The 19,166-nt window shown below is 46.0% G+C and overlaps 1 protein-coding gene across 23 annotated transcripts in view; it reads left to right on the top strand.

Moving 5' to 3' along the window:
* The window catches only part of NRXN2 (neurexin 2), a 303,692-nt gene that overhangs the window by 51,082 nt on the left and 233,444 nt on the right, over window positions 1-19,166 (top strand). For 19 of the 23 annotated variants that reach the window (XM_081842385.1, XM_081842384.1, XM_081842390.1 and 16 more), the window contains exon 3: window positions 6,805-6,834. The exons of the other annotated variants lie outside the window; for them this stretch is intronic. In XM_081842385.1, the coding sequence (XP_081698511.1) occupies window positions 6,805-6,834 (30 nt within the window). The remainder of the gene's footprint in view (window positions 1-6,804; window positions 6,835-19,166) is intronic. 23 annotated transcript variants of the gene reach the window in all.

The raw sequence follows: 19,166 nt of genomic DNA on the forward strand, positions 1-19,166 counted from the left end.
TGCCTCTTTCCATATGAACCTACCCGGACCCTGAGTTCATCTTCTGAGGCCCTCCTTCATATGCATCCTCCTCGAGAGGTCCGAAGGGTGGCAACATGAGAAAGGGCCTTCTCTGGAGTGGCTCCTCATCTGTTGAACGCTTTCCCCAGGGAAGTTCGCCTGGTACCTTCATTATACACCTTTAGGCGCCAGGCAAAAATGTTCCTCTTTAACCAGGCATTTGTTTGATCCAATTTACATCCTATGCCCTTTTAAAATGTGGTTTTCTTTGGGGGGGGGTATTGGGTTGCTGTTTTTATTTTTATTAGGTATTTTGTGGTTTTATATCTTGATTTTATTCTGTGAACTGCTCTGAGACCCCTAGGTATAGGGCGGTATATAAATTCAATAAATAATAATAATAATTAATAATATAATAAAACCATAACATCAAATCAGAAGGCTTTTCCTCTGTGGGTGGCTCTTCCCACTGTATTGTCACTGTGCTTGAATCCTCCTTGAGGGTTTCCCACTGCCCCCTGGGAGAACAGAATGCTGGACTGGAAGGCCATTGGCTGGATATAGCAGGCTCATCTTATATGCTTATGTTCTTGTGAGAGTTCACTGCTCAGAGGCCTTCAGACTTGGTGCTTGAGCCCCAGCTTTTGAAGGGTCTCAGGGACCCCTAGAGCAGGATTCAAGACTCCTGAGAACAGTCTCAAATTTTGGGGAGGAAACAGATATCTTGCTATGGATGAGTGGAGATGGTCAGGGAACTCCCAGGAAGCCTGGGTCCTATGTATACCCTTTGGAGTTGTGGTCAAATAGTTTGGATCAGAGGTGAGGGATCTGGGAGGGTCTCCCAGGTGTTTCTGGGCTGCATCTCCCAACATCCTTAACCATTAGCTGGTAATTTTGGTCCCAGTCTGTGTTGGCATTGGGTTTTTTATGATTTTGCTGTTTTATTGCTTGTTATTTCCCACTCTGGGCTCTTTTGGGAGGAAGGACTGAGTATAATTTAAATAAGGAATACAGTAAGTAAATTTGGAGGCCCATGAGGGGGGTGAGCTGTGGTCTTCCAGATACTATTAGACTACAGTTCACATCATCTTCATCCAGCAGGGCTTGTCTTTTAACCTGCATAGCACTTTAATGTCAGAAAGTTCAAAACACTGCTTCTGAACAGAGTGCCCGCCCCACAACCACTGCCACCCTCTGCACATCTGGTTTCAGGCTCAGACACTTCTCGTCCAAGGAGTGGGTTGAGGTGTGGAAGAACCTGTGGGTCCCTTCAGATATTGTTGAACCACAACTTCCACAGGCACTGACCATTGGTCATGCTTACTGTGGCTGATGGGAGTTGAAGTCCCTTAAGATCTGGAGAGACACCAGTTCCCCAACTCTGCAGGAGTGCAGAGGAGCTTTTGAGCCAGCATGCCCGACTCCCGAGAGAGCAGGTGGAGGGCTGCTTTGAATTCTAATTTTTGTAGTTGGATTATTTGCTGAATAGTGCTACTTTCTAAGTGGTGTCCAAGAGGGGTCCAGCATGTATTCAGTTGAAACTAACAATAAAATCTGGGGGGAACTTACTTAAAGCGCTTTATGGATTATTTTTTATTCAAACTTCACCAAGAGCCTGAAGTCCAACAGGGGAGTGTTATTGGAAGTGGGAGGGAGTTCCACAGAACTAGGTTCACAGTACTGAAGGCATGGCTCCTGGCAGATGTGAGCTGTGTGTCTGAACCATGGCGGCACCCAAAGAGAGACAGCCTCAACAGAATATGATTAGAAGAGACCAGTTGGTTAAAGGTATACAGGTCGGAGCTAAACAGTACAAACTGAGAGCATTTGCAGATGATTTAATTTTGACATTACAGGAGCCAGAATCTAGTACTAAAAGAGTTTTAGAGTTAATTCAAGAATTTGGTCAAGTGGCAGGATTTAAACTGAACAAGTTAAAAACCAAAGTTTTAGAGAAAAACTTAACATCAATTGAAAAAGAAAGGTTTCAGAATGAGACTGGTTTGACCGTGGTTAAGAAAGTGAAATATTTGGGGATTAATATGACAGCAAAAAATGTGAACTTATTTAAAGATAATTATGAAAAATGTTGGACAGAAGTGAAAAAAGATCTAGAAATATGGTCAAATTTGAAGCTTTCCTTGTTGGGTCGAATTGCAGCTATAAAGATGAATGTATTGCCTAGAATGTTGTTTTTGTTTCAAACGTTGCAGATTGTGGACAAGATGGACTGTTTCAAGAAGTGGCAGAAATATATTTCTAGATTTGTCTGGCAGGGCAAGAAGCCCAGAATAAAATTTAAGATATTAACTGATGTAAAGGAAAGGGGTGGATTTGCCCTGCCAGACCTTAAACTTTACTATGAATCAGCAGCATTCTGCTGGTTGAAAGACTGGCTGCTTCTTGAGAACACAGCCATTTTGGACTTAGAAGGATTTAATAACGCTTTTGGGTGGCATGCATATTTGTGGTACGACAGGGTTAAAGTACATAAAGCATTTAAAAACCGTATTGTCAGGAAAGCATTGTTTAATGTTTGGATAAGATACAAAGATTTATTGGAAAACAAAACCCCAAGGTGGTTGTCACCAATGGAAGCGAAAGCCTTTAAAAGACTCAATATGGAGTCCAATTGGCCAAAATATTGGGAAATTTTGGAACAAGAGGGAGACAATTTGAAATTGCAGAGTTTTGAGAAACTAAAAAACAAAGTGTGAGACTGGCTTCACTATTATCAGATAATGGAGGCTTATAAATTGGATAAGAAAATTGGATTCCAGGTGGAAAAATTGAAATTAGAAACAGAATTGTTAGAACCCAAAACTAAGATTCTGTCAAAGATGTATAACTTGCTGTTGAAATGGAATACTCAGGATGAAACAGTGAAGTCTGCTATGATTAAATGGGCACAGGATGTTGGACATAATATTATGTTTGCTGAGTGGGAACAGCTATGGACCACCGGTTTGAAATTTACGGCATGTAATGCCCTAAGAGAGAATATTATGAAAATGATTTACGGGTGGTACATGACCCCAGTCAAGCTTGCAAAAATTTATCATTTGCCCGATAATAAATGTTGGAAATGTAAAGAGACTGAAGGTACATTCTTTCACCTTTGGTGGACGTGCCCAAGGATTAAGGCTTTTTGGGAAATGATTTATAATGAAATGAAAAAGGTATTTAAATATACCTTCTTGAAGAAACCAGAGGCCTTTCTCCTGGGCATGGTTGGCCAATTGGTGCCAAAGAAGGATAGAACTTTCTTTATGTATGCGACAACAGCAGCAAGAATACTCATCGCAAAATATTGGAAGACACAAGATCTACCCACTCTGGAAGAATGGCAGATGAAGATGATCGACTATATGGGACTGGCAGAAATGACCGGCAGAATCCGAGACCAGAGAAAAGAGTCGGCAGAAGAAGACTGGAAGAAGTTTAAATACTATTTGCAGAAATATTGTAAAATTAAGGAATGTTAGAATGATGCTGGATAGAAATTAAGTGGTTTTCAGCTGTAATGCTTAAGAGATATGGAAAATAAGGTTTTGAAATAAGTAAGAGAACTAATGGTGAGGATTTGCTGAACAAACAATTTGAATTGGAATATAAGAAAGGGTGGTAAGAGGAGGTCTGGAAAGGAAGTTAAAAGAAAATAAGTAAATGGAAACTCTTTGTGTTTTTTAAATTGTTTTTATTTTGTTGTATTTTTGTTTTTTCTGTTTTGTGAAGTATTATTTCTGAAAACTTTAATAAATATCTTATAAAAAAAAAGAGAGAGAGAGCCTCAACAGGACCCTTGGGTGCCAAACTTTGAACACCTGCTGAAAGCTTTTCCATTCCTATGCATGCAAAGAAGAATACTTATTTCCACGGTGGTTAATGGATGTCTTTTTTAAAACTTTGTATGTGGCATTGATCATGTGGCTTTGTGTACTATTCTTGTAAACCGATTTGGTGTTTTTTTTAATAAACATGGACTCCCCGCAAGACCTCAGTGATCAGGCTGCAGTATAAAGGGATCCAGCGGAACCAAGTTCACAAAGGCCTTCTCAATGAATAATGGACCCTTAAATGTGTCCTGGTCGCATCTGGGCAGGGAGGGCAAGCTTTTAAGCAGCCTCGGACACATGTTGTGGTGAGAGGTCTGTCCCCATCGGCAGTCTGGCTGCAGCAGCTTGCCCCAACTGGAGTTTGGGGCATGGGCAGCTCCACATGGAGCACATTGAAATAACTGAGGTTACCAGGGCTTGAACCACAATGGTGAAGAACAGTCATAACTGGCATACCAGCCATAGCTGGTGAAACCTCCAGTGTGTGCTTTCTACTGCTTCAGATGGTAGGACCCAAACCAGTGGATTCAAACATCGAGAAAGGAGATTCCGAATGAGCTTTCTGTTCAGCAGTGGAATGGACTCTCTTGGAAGGTGGCCGATCCATGGGAGGGTTTTAAACAGTGATCAGATGAGCTGTGATTCTGGCATTGCAGCAGGGTTGGACTAGGTGACTTTTGGGATTCCTTCCACCTCTGTGATTCTGGGGCTGTCTGAAATCCTGGAGAGACCCTGCTTGTCAGTGCAGGTGGTACTGAGTTAGATGGACCCACGTTTTTGCAACTGCCTGTATCCTTGCCTGTATGTTTGCCTTTGAGATGCTGGAAGGGGCAAATGTGCCAGCCACTTTTAGGCCTGTAGCTGCTTGACAGATTGATTAGGACTCAGATGTGTGTCTGCATTGGAGGTGGGAGCGAGAACTCCTCATTTGCATGAAATTGGGAGCTTTTTCCGGAAGCAGCTGCCAGCACAGGGTCTGGAGCTGACGTGGTGATGAATGGCGGCAGAGGGGTGGCATGGGAGGAATAGGAATGCTGCCTCACTCTGATGCCACCTGCAGCCTTTGGCCATGCGGGGAAAGGCATGCAGCGGCCCTGCCTTCTCCTTGTCACTCTGCATGTTGGGGCCTTATTGCTCACGCCATTGGGCGGCGGGAGGGGGGGAATACTTGCTTTGCCTTGCTGAATAGGTGTTGGTGTGTATGTCTGTGTCCTTGCCCATGCCCTGTGGAACAAGGGCACTCTGACATCAAGGGAGCTCTGTTTGCAGCCTAGGGCCAGGGAGAGAGGTGGGGCTGTGTCCTTTGACCCAGGGGACATGAGGGGCCAGTCCTAGGGACCAAGGGTCATAGCAAGAGAAAGCCCCAGGGCTGGATCCCACCATTCTGCTTTCTTCATTGTCAGTTCTGGGTCGCTCAGCCGTCTGTGTGTGTGTGTATGTGTGTGTGTGTAACTCTGATCTGTCACACAAGGGTGACAGTGGAGGTTGCTTGCAGGCAAAGTCAATGCACACTGGGTTCAGCACTCTGATCTGCACTGGATGCGTGCCTGTGGGCAGAAGGGGGCCTTTTCACAATTGCTCACAGCCAACGCGTTTGCCCCGTAAGAGCCTCCTTTAGCCCAGCCTTGCAAAGGACTGGACTTCAGTCATTCTGTGCAGCCTGCCTGTGTGCACAGGCCAGTGCTAAGCTGCTACAAACTTCCCTGCCTGATCGCCTGGAGGCAATTGCTTAATCACCACAAGCAACCAGATGAGTGGCTGTTGACAGGCCTGCCTTAGCCTTTCCGTCTAACTTACAGTCGGGGAAACATTCTCAGCTTCTCAGTGCACGCCTTACTTATTTATTGAACAAATGTGCATCCCACACCTTCGACCACTGGGAGTGTTCCCAGGGCAGTAAAGTATGGATTCTGCTCTGCTCTGATTGGGGAGGAGCATCATAGCTCTCTGGCAGAGTGTGTGCTTTGCAATGCGAAAGGTCTCAAGGGTTCAGTCCACAACGGAAGCATCTCCAGGTAGGGCTGTGAATGTCCCAAGCTTGAAGACCTAGAGGGCCGATGCTGCCAGTCAGAGTAGGTAATATTGAGGTACATGGATGAGTGGCCTGGCTCCCTTCGGAGGAGCTTCCCATGCTTTGGTGGTTCTTCCTCGACAGATTTCCACCCAAATATCCTGGGCCCGTCTTCTGTCTTCCTCTGGGTTGTGTGCTGGTCTTGGTGGTTTCCATGCAGAGTTCCTCTCAATCAAATGTGTTGCAATTTCAAGATGGTGGGGCAAGCTTTTTATTGGAGGGAAATTCCTCCCAGTCTCTGACACCTGGGACAATGAGAAAGGAGGGGGGGGTATTCCTGTTGGGCCCCCAGGCACCCACTCATACCCACTGACCTGCTTTAGGAATCTGGTCGGTTGGAGGAGAGGCCAGCCGTTGACTCTTGGTTTTGCTTCACTAACCCTTTTCCTTCCTGGAGCAGTTTCCGCTCACGCCTGATTCTTGCCGGCCGCAAACGCCACACGCCCCCCTCAAGGCTGCCTTGGTTTGCGTGGTTCTCCCCCCCTCCCACTCCCACCCCCACATTTTTATTGTTTTTAACCAGGAAAAAAAAAGCATTTTCTCTCATTGGGCGATGTGACTGTTTGCCCGAAATGCTTTTTTTTTTTAATCCTCAAAGAAACCAAACTTCTTTTATTTTCTTCCCCTGTTCCCCTCTTGTTATGATTATTATTATTGCTTTGGTTTTGTCTGGCTCTGTCCGGGATTTTGAGTTTCTTCTCCTCTCTCCTTTCTGTTTGTTTCGGCATCCGACCCTCAAACCTTCCCCCTTCTCTATCTCCCGGGGGCCTGGATGTCTGTCACAAGTTAAAAAATGCTTTTAAATTGTGGCAAAGAGGGGAAAACCCTCCTTTTTTCCGTGCGTTTATATGACTCGTCTTTTTCTTTCTTTCTTTTTTTCTTTCCTTCCCCTTCAAGGTCCAGCTCACCTGACGCTAAACAGCCAAGGTATGGTCTTAAGTTTCTTTCCACAAATGAGTTTTTTATTTCCTCCTCCTCTTCCTCTCTCCATCTCTCTCTCCTTTGCCATCTCTTTCTCCATCTCCCTCCTTTGCTCGCTCTCTCTCTCTCTCTCTCTCTCTCTGGTTTTTCTCCTCCGTTCATCTGCTTGAACCATCTTATCATCCCGTGTTGGTTTCTGACATTGCCTCGATTTCTCGCTTATGCAGCTGGGAAAAGAAAATGTTTTGGTTGTGTTTTATACATGAATGTTTATTAGAAAAGAAAAGGGGAAAAAACATGTTTCGGGGAGGAAGTCAAACAAACTGCCTTTAATCTTGCGTCGCTGCTACAGAGCTTTGATGAACTGTGTGACTTATGCTGGTGATCTGATTATTACAAGCCCCATGTGGGGCTTGCTTCATTGATTGCTTCTGATGCATTCTTGGGGATTCATCTGCTAGGGGGCACAAAGTAGCATCCCTCACCCAAAGTGCAGTGGGTCTGGGATGTGCCAGCTAAAGTGTGGCAGGAATTTGCTGCAGCCGTTACCCAGCCCTCCCCACCCCTTCCACCCTGCTATCTGAACAAGTGTATTGGAAACCACCCAGTGAAGGGGGTGGGCCAGGGGCGTACGAAGGGTGGGGTGGGGGGCGTTCCGCCCCGGGTGCCGCCCTGGGTGGGAGGTGACAAGATGGCCTGCTGCCTCCCCCCCCCAGCTGTAGAGCAGCTGAGGGTATGGGCTGCCGCGTGAGAGACATCTGTGTGAGCACCACGCATGCGCAGTCAGGCAGTTCGCCCTACCTTGGGTGCCAGAGAGGCTTCCTCTGCCACCCCTCAAGCATTTTGGGGGGGAGCCTGAGAGGAGCCCCTTGTAGGGTCACCCTAGTTTGAAAGAGAGGAGGCTTCTTTTTGCTCAGCTGAAAGGTGCCAATCGGGCTTGGCACCTCCTAAACTTTGTTGGCTGCCTGGTGGAGTCCAGCAGGGCAGTGCTTTGCTTGTCATTTGCTGCTTTGGGGAGAACCAGGAGGCTTCTCTCTTTGTCAGCCCCTCACTGATGAGAAAAGAATGGGCCACGCTCATATCCCCATGCACAAGGGGTGCATGGAGGAGACTGGTTTCAAAAAGGCCAACTCCTCCTCTGCTCTAGAAGTTGTCATCTTTACTCCCATTTTTTTTTAATCAGTGGTGGCCAATAGTAGCTCAAGGCTGTTGTGTGACCAGCATGCTCTAAAGCAGCCTTTCTCAACCTGTGGGTCCCCAGATGATGTTGAACTACAATTCCCATCACCCCTAGCTAGCAAGGCCAGAGCTCAGGGATGATGGGAGTTGTAGTCCAACAACATCTGGGGACCCACAAGTTGAGAACCACTGCTCTAAAGGGATGGGAAGTGAGAAACCCACAGTTGCCCTCCAGATGTGGCTGGAGCCCAACTCCCATCATCTTGGACACCATGCTGGTTCGTGGGGTTGATGGGAGTTGGAGTCCAGCAACGTCTGGAGAGCCACATTTATCTCTCTGAAACAGTGTTGGACTACTCTAGATGGTGTTGGACTACAATTCCCATCATGCACAGCCAGCTTAGCCCAATGGGAAATGTAGTTTGGACTATCTAGGGACCCAAGGTTGAATACCAGAGAGGGGCATCTGAACAGTCAACCAGCCATAGTGCTCGCATTAAAGCACTCTTTGCTGGCTGTGGAAAAGCTTGTTGGTCCTAGGTGGTTAGATTTCTTAAAGAGACACGAGGGTAGGACAGATGAGGAGACAAGCTGCAGTCCATCAAGGAGGTGCCACATTTTTTGTGAGATGACCTCTCAGTTCTCAGACTCTGTTCTTTCCCAATCTGGCACGATGCCAGTTTTACCCTTGATCTCTTGCTCTGCTTCTTACGTTGACCCCGTGTGGTTTGGAGTCAGGGAGCCTCCGAATCAAAGCCAGCCATGTTGTTAAGCTTCAGGGTGGGCTTCACATTCCAAAACGTTAACTGTAATATCAATAAACCATAATGCAGGTGTGCTAGGAATGAGGGACAGCCCATACCCCCTTCCTTTTGGTAAATGTTTAAAATAAATAGCAACCAAGCCCCAGGAGTGAAATCTGAAAAGCACCATGGCTTGGGCCAGGTCTCTAGAGAAGGCGATTCAACGACCTCAGGGCCACCCAGACACATGTCATCCTTAGGCAGAGCCCACGACTGACGCGGCTTGCCCTGGCTTGAAGCTCCAAGCAGTACTAAGCACCTCAGCCTGGACACCATTTTAATTTCTCACAAAATCCATGGTGACTGTCATTGTTCTTGGGCATTGCGGAGAATTTGGGTGGTGGCTGCGCCCAGTGTGCAACTGCTGCTCTTGGCAGGGTGTACTGATGAAGAATGGGGTCCACTAGAGGTTTCTTTGACCAAGGCCACCTTCAGACCAGGAGTTGACCCTGGAAGCTGCCACCATATCCCTGCACACATATGCCCTCCTTTGAACCACGCTCGACTGAGAGGTGTGATGTCCTGGTCGGCTTTGGGGATCGGGGTGATGCAGGGATCAACTGGACACCCCTAACATAACGGGATTTAGGGGCCAGAAAAGTCTTGCCAAAAATAGTTTCCTTTTTAGTACCCTTTAGCTGCCCTTGGGCTGTTCTGTTGAACCACAATGCCCATCACCTTGGCATAGTGATAAACCAGAGTTGCTGGCTTATCATGGTGGCTTGGGAATGAGCTGTGCACATGGCTGGATCTCTCCTGTTCCTCCCCTCCCAGGGTTTGAACTGGAGGAACAAGCTAGAGAGGGTCAGTTAAGCATGGTTTCCTGTGGTGCCCCAATTCAGGATCAGGGCTTGTTTCTTCCCAGTGAGCCAGGATCCAGCAGCCAGCAGCAAACCATGTTTCAGGCTGGCAAGAGATTCTGGTTTCTTGGAAGAGAAACAGACCAGGATCCAAGGTGTGGATGCTGTCTCAAGCCAAGTTTCACAATGGCTCCCTGAATTTGCTCTTGTTCTTACACCAGCAAATGAGGGGTTGGGGCGCCTGCACTGAATGATGCCCCATAATCCATGATAAACCAGCAATCCTGATTTATTGTATTTTGTGACTTTGATATGACCCATTTTGCAGGGAGGTATCAAGTTTTTTGTTGTTGTTTGGTTGGTTTTTTTAATTAAATTTATAGACAGCTTCAAAGCATAAAGCCATCACAGTGGTGTGCAGGGTAAAAACAGAATAAAACACTGAAACACAAGCTCTGAAAGCAGTAGAATCAATTCAACAAGCTCTTAAAACAACAAAAGCATTTAATCAAATATAAAATTGATCTTCCATAAATGATCAGGTCATACCACAGGGAAAGCCTTCCTGAACAAAAATGTCTTCAGTAGATGCCTAAACTTCATCATACTGTGTGCCTGCCTCACTTCAGCTAGTAATTGATTCCCAGTTTCTAGTTCAGGCTAAGTGCCGATAGATAGATAGATAGATAGATAGATAGATAGACAGACAGACAGACAGACAGACAGACAGACAGGACAGGACAGGACAGGACAGGACAGGACAGGACAGGACAGGACAGGACAGGGACAGGGACAGGGACAGGGACAGGGACAGGGACAGGGACAGGGACAGGGACAGGGACAGGGACAGGGACAGGGACAGGGACAGGGACAGGGACAGGACAACTGTTTTTGGGGACAGGAGGCAGGCAAGTGTGGAGGACTCCCTGGTCCTGAATGGGGTAACTGTGCCCCTGAAGGACCAGGTGCGCAGCCTAGGAGTCATTTTGGACTCGCAGTTGTCCATGGAGGCGCAGGTCAATTCTCTGTCCAGGACAGCTGTTTACCATCTCCCATCTGGTACGCAGGCTGAGACCCCATCTGTCTGCGGAAAGTCTCGCCAGAGTGGTGCATGCTCTAGTTATCTCTCGCTTGGACTACTGCAATGCGCTCTGTGTGGGGCTACCAGAAACCACAACTAATCCAGAATGCAGCAGCTAGACTGGTGACTGGGAGCGGCCGCCGAGACCACATAACACCGGTCTTGAAAGACCTACATTAGCTCCCAGTACGTTTCCGAGCACAATTCAAAGTGTTGCTGCTGACCTTTAAAGCCCTAAACGGCCTCAGTCCAGTATACCTGAAGGAGCATCTCCACCCACATCGTTCTGCCCGGACACTGAGGTCCAGCACCGAGGACCTTCTGGCAGTTCCCTCGCTGCGAGAAGCCAAGTTACAGGGAACCAGGCAGAGGGCCCTTCTCGGTGGTGGCACCTGCCCTGTGGAATGCCCTCCCACCAGATGTCAAAGAGAAAAACAACTACCAGATTTTTTAGAAGACATCTGAAGGCAGCCCTGTTTAGGGAAGCTTTTAATGTTTGATGGACTATTGTATTTTAATGTTTTGTTGGAAGCTGCCCAGAGTGACTGGGGAAATCCAGCCAGATGGGCAGGGTAAAAATAATAAATTATTATTATTATTATTATTGTTATTATTATTGATAGATACACATACATATATACATGCACGCGCGCACACACACACACACACACTGAGGCTGCCAGAAAACATACCACTGAAACTTGGTGCAGAATCCTAAGTCTGAAGATGGGATGATGTGTAAGGCCTCACTGGTCATCTTGGTGCTACCAGGTCAAAGGTGCAAGGTCAAAGGCCTCTGCCACAAGTAGGATACCACCAGGTGCCATGCCCATCCATATATTGGCTTAATGTGGATGGTGCCCCCCTAGTGCCCCTTTTAATTCCCCCTCATCCGCGTGGTGTTCTGCTCCGGCTACTGCCGCCCCACATATTTTCCTCCCTAAAGCTGGAGGTTGCCTTTGCTCTGAAAATCCAAATTGGAGAGCTACATCAATTGCATAGGGCACTGTTTTCCAAAGTGTATGTTTCAAAGGCTACACGGCATTTAAAAAATATATATTTTACTTCATCATACTTATATTTACCTGCAGAAAACAATTCAAAGATAAAACAGTATTATTAAAACTACCCCCAAATTATCTTTTACCGAGAAGGGGGATGTTGGTAAGACTAAAGGTGTACGTGATTATTGTAAGTTTGGGAAACAATGGCACAGGGACTCTCCAGAATTAGGGGAGAGAAAGTGTGGGACAGCAGCAGTTGGAGGGGAACCCCACACAGACATGGAGGAATTAAGGGGCTCACCATCCACATTGAGCCAAGTTATGGATAGCATCCTTTATGCAGGAAGTCAGCCCTATTGGAGGAAATACAGTATTTCTCTGGATAATAACCAGGTGTGGTTTTGGGTGACTCTCCAGGACAGGGGAGGAGAACACCCTTGGTCAGGTGTTGTTCTGGCTCCAGCTATTCTCAACCCCAGCCTGCATAGCCAGGGAGCTATAAATGAAGGATATCTGTGGGATCCTGAAGGATGGGGTCTCAGGAGTGAGCTGCCACCCTGGCACATGTAACTTAGCAGATGGTTGCAATTGTTTTAGATGGATTAACTTTAGTTTTATGTTCGAATGTTTCCTTGTTTGTTTTCCAAATATGTCAGTGGCCCTGGGATATCTCTCGTGATGGAAATCTCATAAATAGGGTCCTCTTTTGTTGTGTAACAAAGCCAGAGGCTCCCCTCTATAACTGTCCTGGCGTTCCAGGGGCACCAGCTGCAGGAGGGCTTGGGGGTTCCTCTGCTGGTGGGCCTTCCCTGGGCAGCAGCGTCAAGCAGCCAAGGAGCCACCATTTTAAGTTTTCCTTCATGCCCCAGTGTTTTTTTTTTTATATATAAGATATTTATTGAAATTTTCCAGAATAATACATTATAAAACAACAAAAAAGAAACAACAAAAATACAAAAAAGAAAAAATATAAAAACAACTAAAAAACACATAAAATTTCCCTTTACCTATTTTCTTTTAACTTATTTTCCGGACCTCCTCATACCTCCCTTTCTTATATTCCAATTCAAATTATAAATTCAGCAAATCCTCACCATTAGTTTTTACTTAATTCAAAACCTTATTTTCCATATCTCTTAAAGCATTACAGCTGGAAACCACTTAATTTCTGTCCAACATCATTCATTAATTTTACAATATTTCTGCAAATAATCTTTAAACTTCTTCCAATCTTCTTCCGCCGACTCTTTTCCCTGGTCTCGGATTCTGCCAGTCATTTCTGCCAATCCCATATAGTCCATCATCTTCATCTGCCATTCTTCCAGAGTGGGTAGATCTTCTTGTTGTGACGTGGGGTTTGTGATTTCAGCTCCCTTGACATAATATGCTGGAGACGGTTCTCTAGTAACACTTCTTTATTAAAGCAACAAGACTGAGACTTGAGGAGGGGAGAGCTACATTTATAGGGACAGGGAACTAGCTAGAAAGGATACATTTTGGAGGGAACAATATCAGGCAATCACAGTCCTGCCTTTTGGAGGAAACCAATAAGACAGAGGATCCAAATACAGCAGCTTAAATGAACCAATAGTAGCTGTACCCTCTGGAACCAAAAGGCAGTTACTTTACCCTAATGCAAATACAGACAATAATAATACAGATATAAAATCCTTTGACTCAATACACAACACTTGTGTCTTCCAATATTTTGCGATGAGTATTCTTGCTGCTGTTGTCGCATACATAAAAAAAGTTCTATCCTTCTTTGGCACCAATTGGCCAACCATGCCCAGGAGAAAGGCCTCTGGTTTCTTCAAGAAGGTATATTTAAATACCTTTTTCATTTCATTATAAATCATTTCCCAGAAAGCCTTAATCCTTGGGCACATCCACCAAAGGTGAAAGAATGTACCTTCAGTCTCTTTACACTTCCAACATTTGTTATCGGGCAAGTGATAAATTTTTGCAAGCTTGACTGGGGTCATGTACCACCTGTAAATCATTTTCATAATATTCTCTCTTAAGGCATTACATGCCGTAAATTTCATACCGGTGGTCCATAACTGTTCCCAGTCAGCAAACATAATATTATGTCCAACATCCTGTGCCCATTTAATCATAGCAGACTTCACCGTTTCATCCTGAGTGTTCCATTTCAGCAGCAAGTTATACATCTTTGACAAAACCTTAGTTTTGGGTTCTAACAATTCTGTTTCTAATTTCGATTTTTCCACCTGGAATCCAATTTTCTTGTCCAGCTCCATGCCCCAGTGTTGCTCAAGGGCATTATGGGAAATTTAAAATGGCAGCTGCCCAAACTTGTCCAACCAGCATTGCAGGGGAGGCCCAGGGCAAGAGGCTGTCCTGCAGGAGCCCTGCTAGGGGGCTGGGGCTCCAGCAGGCCCCTACCTCACCCCACAAGGATCCTCAAAATTCTAGGCCCCTGGAGTTGGATATTCTTTTGCTAGGGGTGCTTGTTCCCTCTTTGACCTTGGAAGCGACAGTAAACTAGGTTCAGAGCTGTAGGGTTGGCATGAAGAGAGGGGGAAAGAGCCACTTCCATGTACAGGGTGTCAGGGTCACATGCGCCACCAGGAGTTTAAAACACTATGATACCGCTTTAAATAGTAATGGCTTCTTCCCCCAAAGAATCATGGGAACTGTAGTTTGTTATGAGCGCTGATAATTGTTAGGAGTCCCCCTTCATTTCCCTCACAGAGCTCCAATTCCCAGAGTGGTTTAACCGTCAATCCCTCTTCACAGGGAACTCTGGGAAACAACAACAACTCTCAGGATTCTTTGCAGGAAGATATTATTCATTTCCCCCCCATTGCATTTATATACTGCCTTCAAAGCCACACAATATGGTTTACAATTTTAAAGTACCACAGCAAATGATAAATAACATTTAAAATGGAGAAGGAGGGACAGTCTGACTGGAGCAGGTCCTGGTTTTGTCGGGGATGCTCTTCACAATCGATACTAATGATTGGTGTTTAGGGTTTAATTCGGTATTAATAATGATAATAGTAATAATTAGAAACAGACAGTGTATTTAAAAACGCAAACAACAACACAGCCGATGAAAAGTTCCCAAAGAAGAAGAGCAGGGCCAATAATAATAATAAAAAAGTGAAACACCAGATCAGGTAGTTAGCCAGACCTTCAGAACTATGTATTTATTTTTGCTGGTTTTGAAACATCACCAGAATGGAAGCCAAATGAATTTCCTGGGGCAGGGAATTTGCGAGCTGTTCCTGGATTGCTGAGGGCGCATGTGTCACTATGTTCTTCCACTCCAGGGATGGGCCATATGACTCAGCAGCCCTTGGGCCCAATTCAGAAAATCCCCTGTAAGCCATGAGTTCATACATCTGGCGAGATCGATCTGTTCCTCTTCCTGCAGTTTGCTGAACTGGGGGAGGGATGGCAGAAAAGGAGGGCTTCAGCCCTACCTACTGCTGCCAAAAGGCCATCAACAGACTGTTCTGGAGGGGATGTGGCTCTCAAGAGAAAAAAAATTGTCCATCCCTGCTCTTTTACTGTCTGGATAGCTCAGGTTGTCATCAAGGGCAGCCCCGTGAATGCTTGTTTTGAAGCAGTCTAACTTGAAGGTTGTGAAGGAAGGAATGGTGGTTGCTGGTTTCACAAAGAAAGAGTAGCAGCCACCCTCCTCCAAATTTATTTGAATGCATTTGTGCCCCACTCCCCCAGAGCTCAATGTGACCTTTGTGGCCAACTGAGATTTTGAATCCAGGTATCCCAAGCCCAGCCCATTCTCCACAATGATAGACAGGTGTCAGGAGCCGTTGAAAAGCATTTCAGTATTCTAGCCCCAGTGCTAGATGCAGCAGGTTAGGGATGGAGCTCCATGGCAGGTCACCTTCCTGGTATGTAGAAGAGCACACTTATAGAATCATAGAATTAGAAGGGGGCACAAGGGTCATTTAGTCCAACCCCCTGCAAGGTGGGACTCCTTTGCCCAATGTGAGGCTTGAACCCACAACCCAGACATTAAGAGACTCTACCAACTGATCTATCCCAGCTGTCAAAACTCCATGGAGTGAAACATAACATTCACCAACATGGATGCCCCCAGAGTGTACTATCCTCTCATTACAGAGCTGTGCTACTGATCTTTTAAACACCTCTTTCAGACATTTTGTTAAGGATTTGCCTCAGACAGGAGAACCCAGATATATTGATGTTGTGGTCTAATGTTGGGTGGTTTTGGCTAATCTGCCTTTCAGAATGATTGTTTGCATTTCTGCCATTGTTTGTGTTTAGTTCTGATTGGTGTTGTTGCTTGTATCATCAGGGTGTAGGTGGGCTACCACATTGTCAAAGGCGGCCATCATGGCCAATGGTCAGGGATGCTGGGACTTGTGGTTCAGCAATAGCCAGAGAGCCACCTTTCCCCTTTGGGGAAACCCAAAGGCAGCGTATCAGTGCTTTAGCAAGAAAACCCACTGATCATAGAATTGTAGAATTGGAAGGGAGACCAAAGAGTCATTCAGTCCAACCCCCTGCAGTGCAGGAATCACATGCTCCTCCCTTGCTGTCTGTTCCTGCCAGCCCAGAGCAGGGACTGGGCCAGTGATCCTCCTGCTACCCCAGCAAGGGAACAGCTCAGCTATCCTGAGGCCTGGCTGGGGGAAGGGCCGTAGCTCAGAGGTAGAGTATCCGCTTTGCATGTGGAAGGTCCCACGTTGAATCCCTGCTGGCATCTCTCAAGTAGGACTGGCAGAGAATCATAGAGTTGGAAGGATCATGTAGTCCAGCGGTTCTCAACCTGTGGGTCCCCGGGTGTTGTTGGACTACAACTCCCATCATCCCTAGCTAGCAAGGCCAGAGCTCAGGGATGATGGGAGTTGTAATCCAACAACAACTAGAGACCCACAAGTTGAGAACCGATGAATTCTAGTCCAATCCTCTTCAATGCAAGAATATGCAGCTGTCCCATATGGGGATCGAACCCACAACCTTGGCATTATCAGCACCATGCTCTAACCAGCTGCACTATCCACTTGGGCAGGCATAGGCAAACTTGGCCCTCCAGATGTTTTGGGACTACAACTCCCATGATCCCTAGCTAACAGGACCAGTGGTCAGGGATGATGGGAATTGTAGTCCCAAAACATCTGGAGGGCTGAGTTTGCCTATGCCTGCACTTGGGGATAAAGAGATCTGCATTTGAAGCCATGTTTCAGCTATCCAAGGTCACTCTAGTATCATAGAATTGTAAGGTACCACAAGGGTCATCTAGTCCCTGCAATGCAGGCATTGTTTGCCGAACATGGGGCTCAAACTCACGACCCAGTCCTGCTTGAAACGCTGGAGAGCTGCCGCCAGCCAGTGTAGACAATATTGAGCTAGAGGGACCTCATGGTCTGATTCAGCATAAGGCGGCTTTCTATGTTCCTTTGTAAGGCTTGGTGAGGCACCTGCCTCCCGCTCTGAGCTCCGACACCTTAAGATGTGCAGGCTGAGAGTTTCTATGGCAGCCCCTGCGAGCCCTGCCTTTTGCTGGAGCCCAGCAGGTCTGGATCCAGAGAACATCATAGTGCTTGGTTCCTCCTCCCAGGTAGGGAGAGGCGGCCTCTGCCTGCCAAGGAAGCACAGTGTGTCCATTGCTCCTTTGACAGAGGTACAGCATCGCCAGGGGGTCCTATGAGGAACCACTGACATCCCATGACATTACGGTCTCCAGGGGGGCATTAACTTCCACTCCCTGTCCCTTTGGGGGGCAAATTGTCACTTGCATACAACACCCTGCTTGTGAAATTTGCACTGGCTGCCAATCTGCTGCAGGGCCAAGTTCAAGGGGTTGGTAGTAACACAATACAGCTTAGGACCAGGTTACTGGAAGTTCCACCTTTTCCCTTATACACGCAGTGAGTCATTGCCTTCTGCTGGAGAGCTTCTCCTTCAAATCCCCAGAATATCGGAAGCCCATTCCCCAGTGACTTGGAGCAGGGCTTTTAGTGTGGCTGCCCCTGTTCTGGGTAAGAGCATCCCTGCTGAGATACGACAGGCGCCCACAACCTGCACTTTCCAGAAACAATTGAAAATGTTTTTGTTCCAACAAGCTTTCAAAGCTGGATGGCGATGGTCTCTGCCAAGGGTTTCTACTTTGCCTGCTGTTTACCTGCTGTTATTTTCTGTGTTTTTAACTTATTTTGTACATTGCTTTGAGAATGTGTGGCAGGTGATTAAATAATAAAGAAATACTTGCATTCTCCATCCCTTTCTAGAGATGTGAAGGCCCTGAATTTTTATTTTTTTTGGGGGGGGGGATGTTTTTCTCCATCCTCCCCACCAAAAAGCATTTTGTTTGCTTTTTCCTGAAAAACTGGGGGATGGGGGGATGGATGGTAAAATATTTTCTTTTAGAATGATGAACAAAACCTTTAAGATGAGGTGTTTGTATATTTAGTCCCCCAAAATGATTTCTAAAATTGTTTTAACGGGAAGACTTTCATGTAATTCATGTGCACTGAGGTCATGCAAGCTTGTAGCTGAGGATTCAGCTCCCAAATGCAAGCTGCATTTCTGCCTCTTGACCATTGTCGCAAGGGGAGCAAGAAGGACCCAGTGCCTTCTCTGCTTTTGGCCTTCCTCTTGTAAACATGGTTGGTGGATCTCTTTCTGCCCTCTTGACTAGGCCTCAAATGTCTGAGGGTGGCAGAAAGGCACAGAGCAACACAATTGTGTTGCCATCCAATTCACGCTGTTGCAGATTCTGTTGGGCCCAAGATTCAAAGGCAAGGATTGTCCGTGATGATAGCACTGACCCAATAACAAAACAAGCAGCACACTTTGGGCTTGATGTTGGACAGATACATTCCAGTGTTGCAGAGAGCAGAATATCTTCAGGCTGATGAAGGCAGTCTGGGATTCAGCCAAACATATCCCTCTTGCAACATGAGGGCAAAGCCTTTCCACAACAACACAGCCTCTGTCTCCTTTTGCTTCTTACCTACTTCAGATTCCTCCATCTTTTGCGTCATGTTGAAAGAAACTGGTCCAAGTTTGGAAATATAACAAATCAAGTAAATTATAATTTACTCGCCCTTCACCCTAATGTTCCAGAGCTGGTTACAACTATTAAAACACAACGATGAAAAAGTTGAAAACAAACGTACAATCGCAGGAATAAATAAGCTGGCATGCGAAAGGATAGAAGCTTGTTTCAGTCTGGGCAAACCTTCAGTTTTGAGAAGTCCATGGAGAATGTGATGGTGACAAATATGAAGTAACTGAAACAGAGAGTGAGTGATAGCTAAGAGAAAGAGACTGAATAAATTTCCTGTAGAGTTCACAGAATTTTGTTCCCTCTCCTCTCTTTTTTCCAGCTCTATTTATTTATTTACTTATTTGTTAACTTTCCATACTACCCTTCATCCGAGAACCACAGGGTGGTTTACAATATAATAACACAAAAATACATATCATAGTACCAAACAAAACA

This window comes from Podarcis erhardii, assembly GCF_964252035.2.
Source record: "Podarcis erhardii genome assembly, chromosome: 15".
NCBI lineage: Eukaryota > Metazoa > Chordata > Lepidosauria > Squamata > Lacertidae > Podarcis > Podarcis erhardii.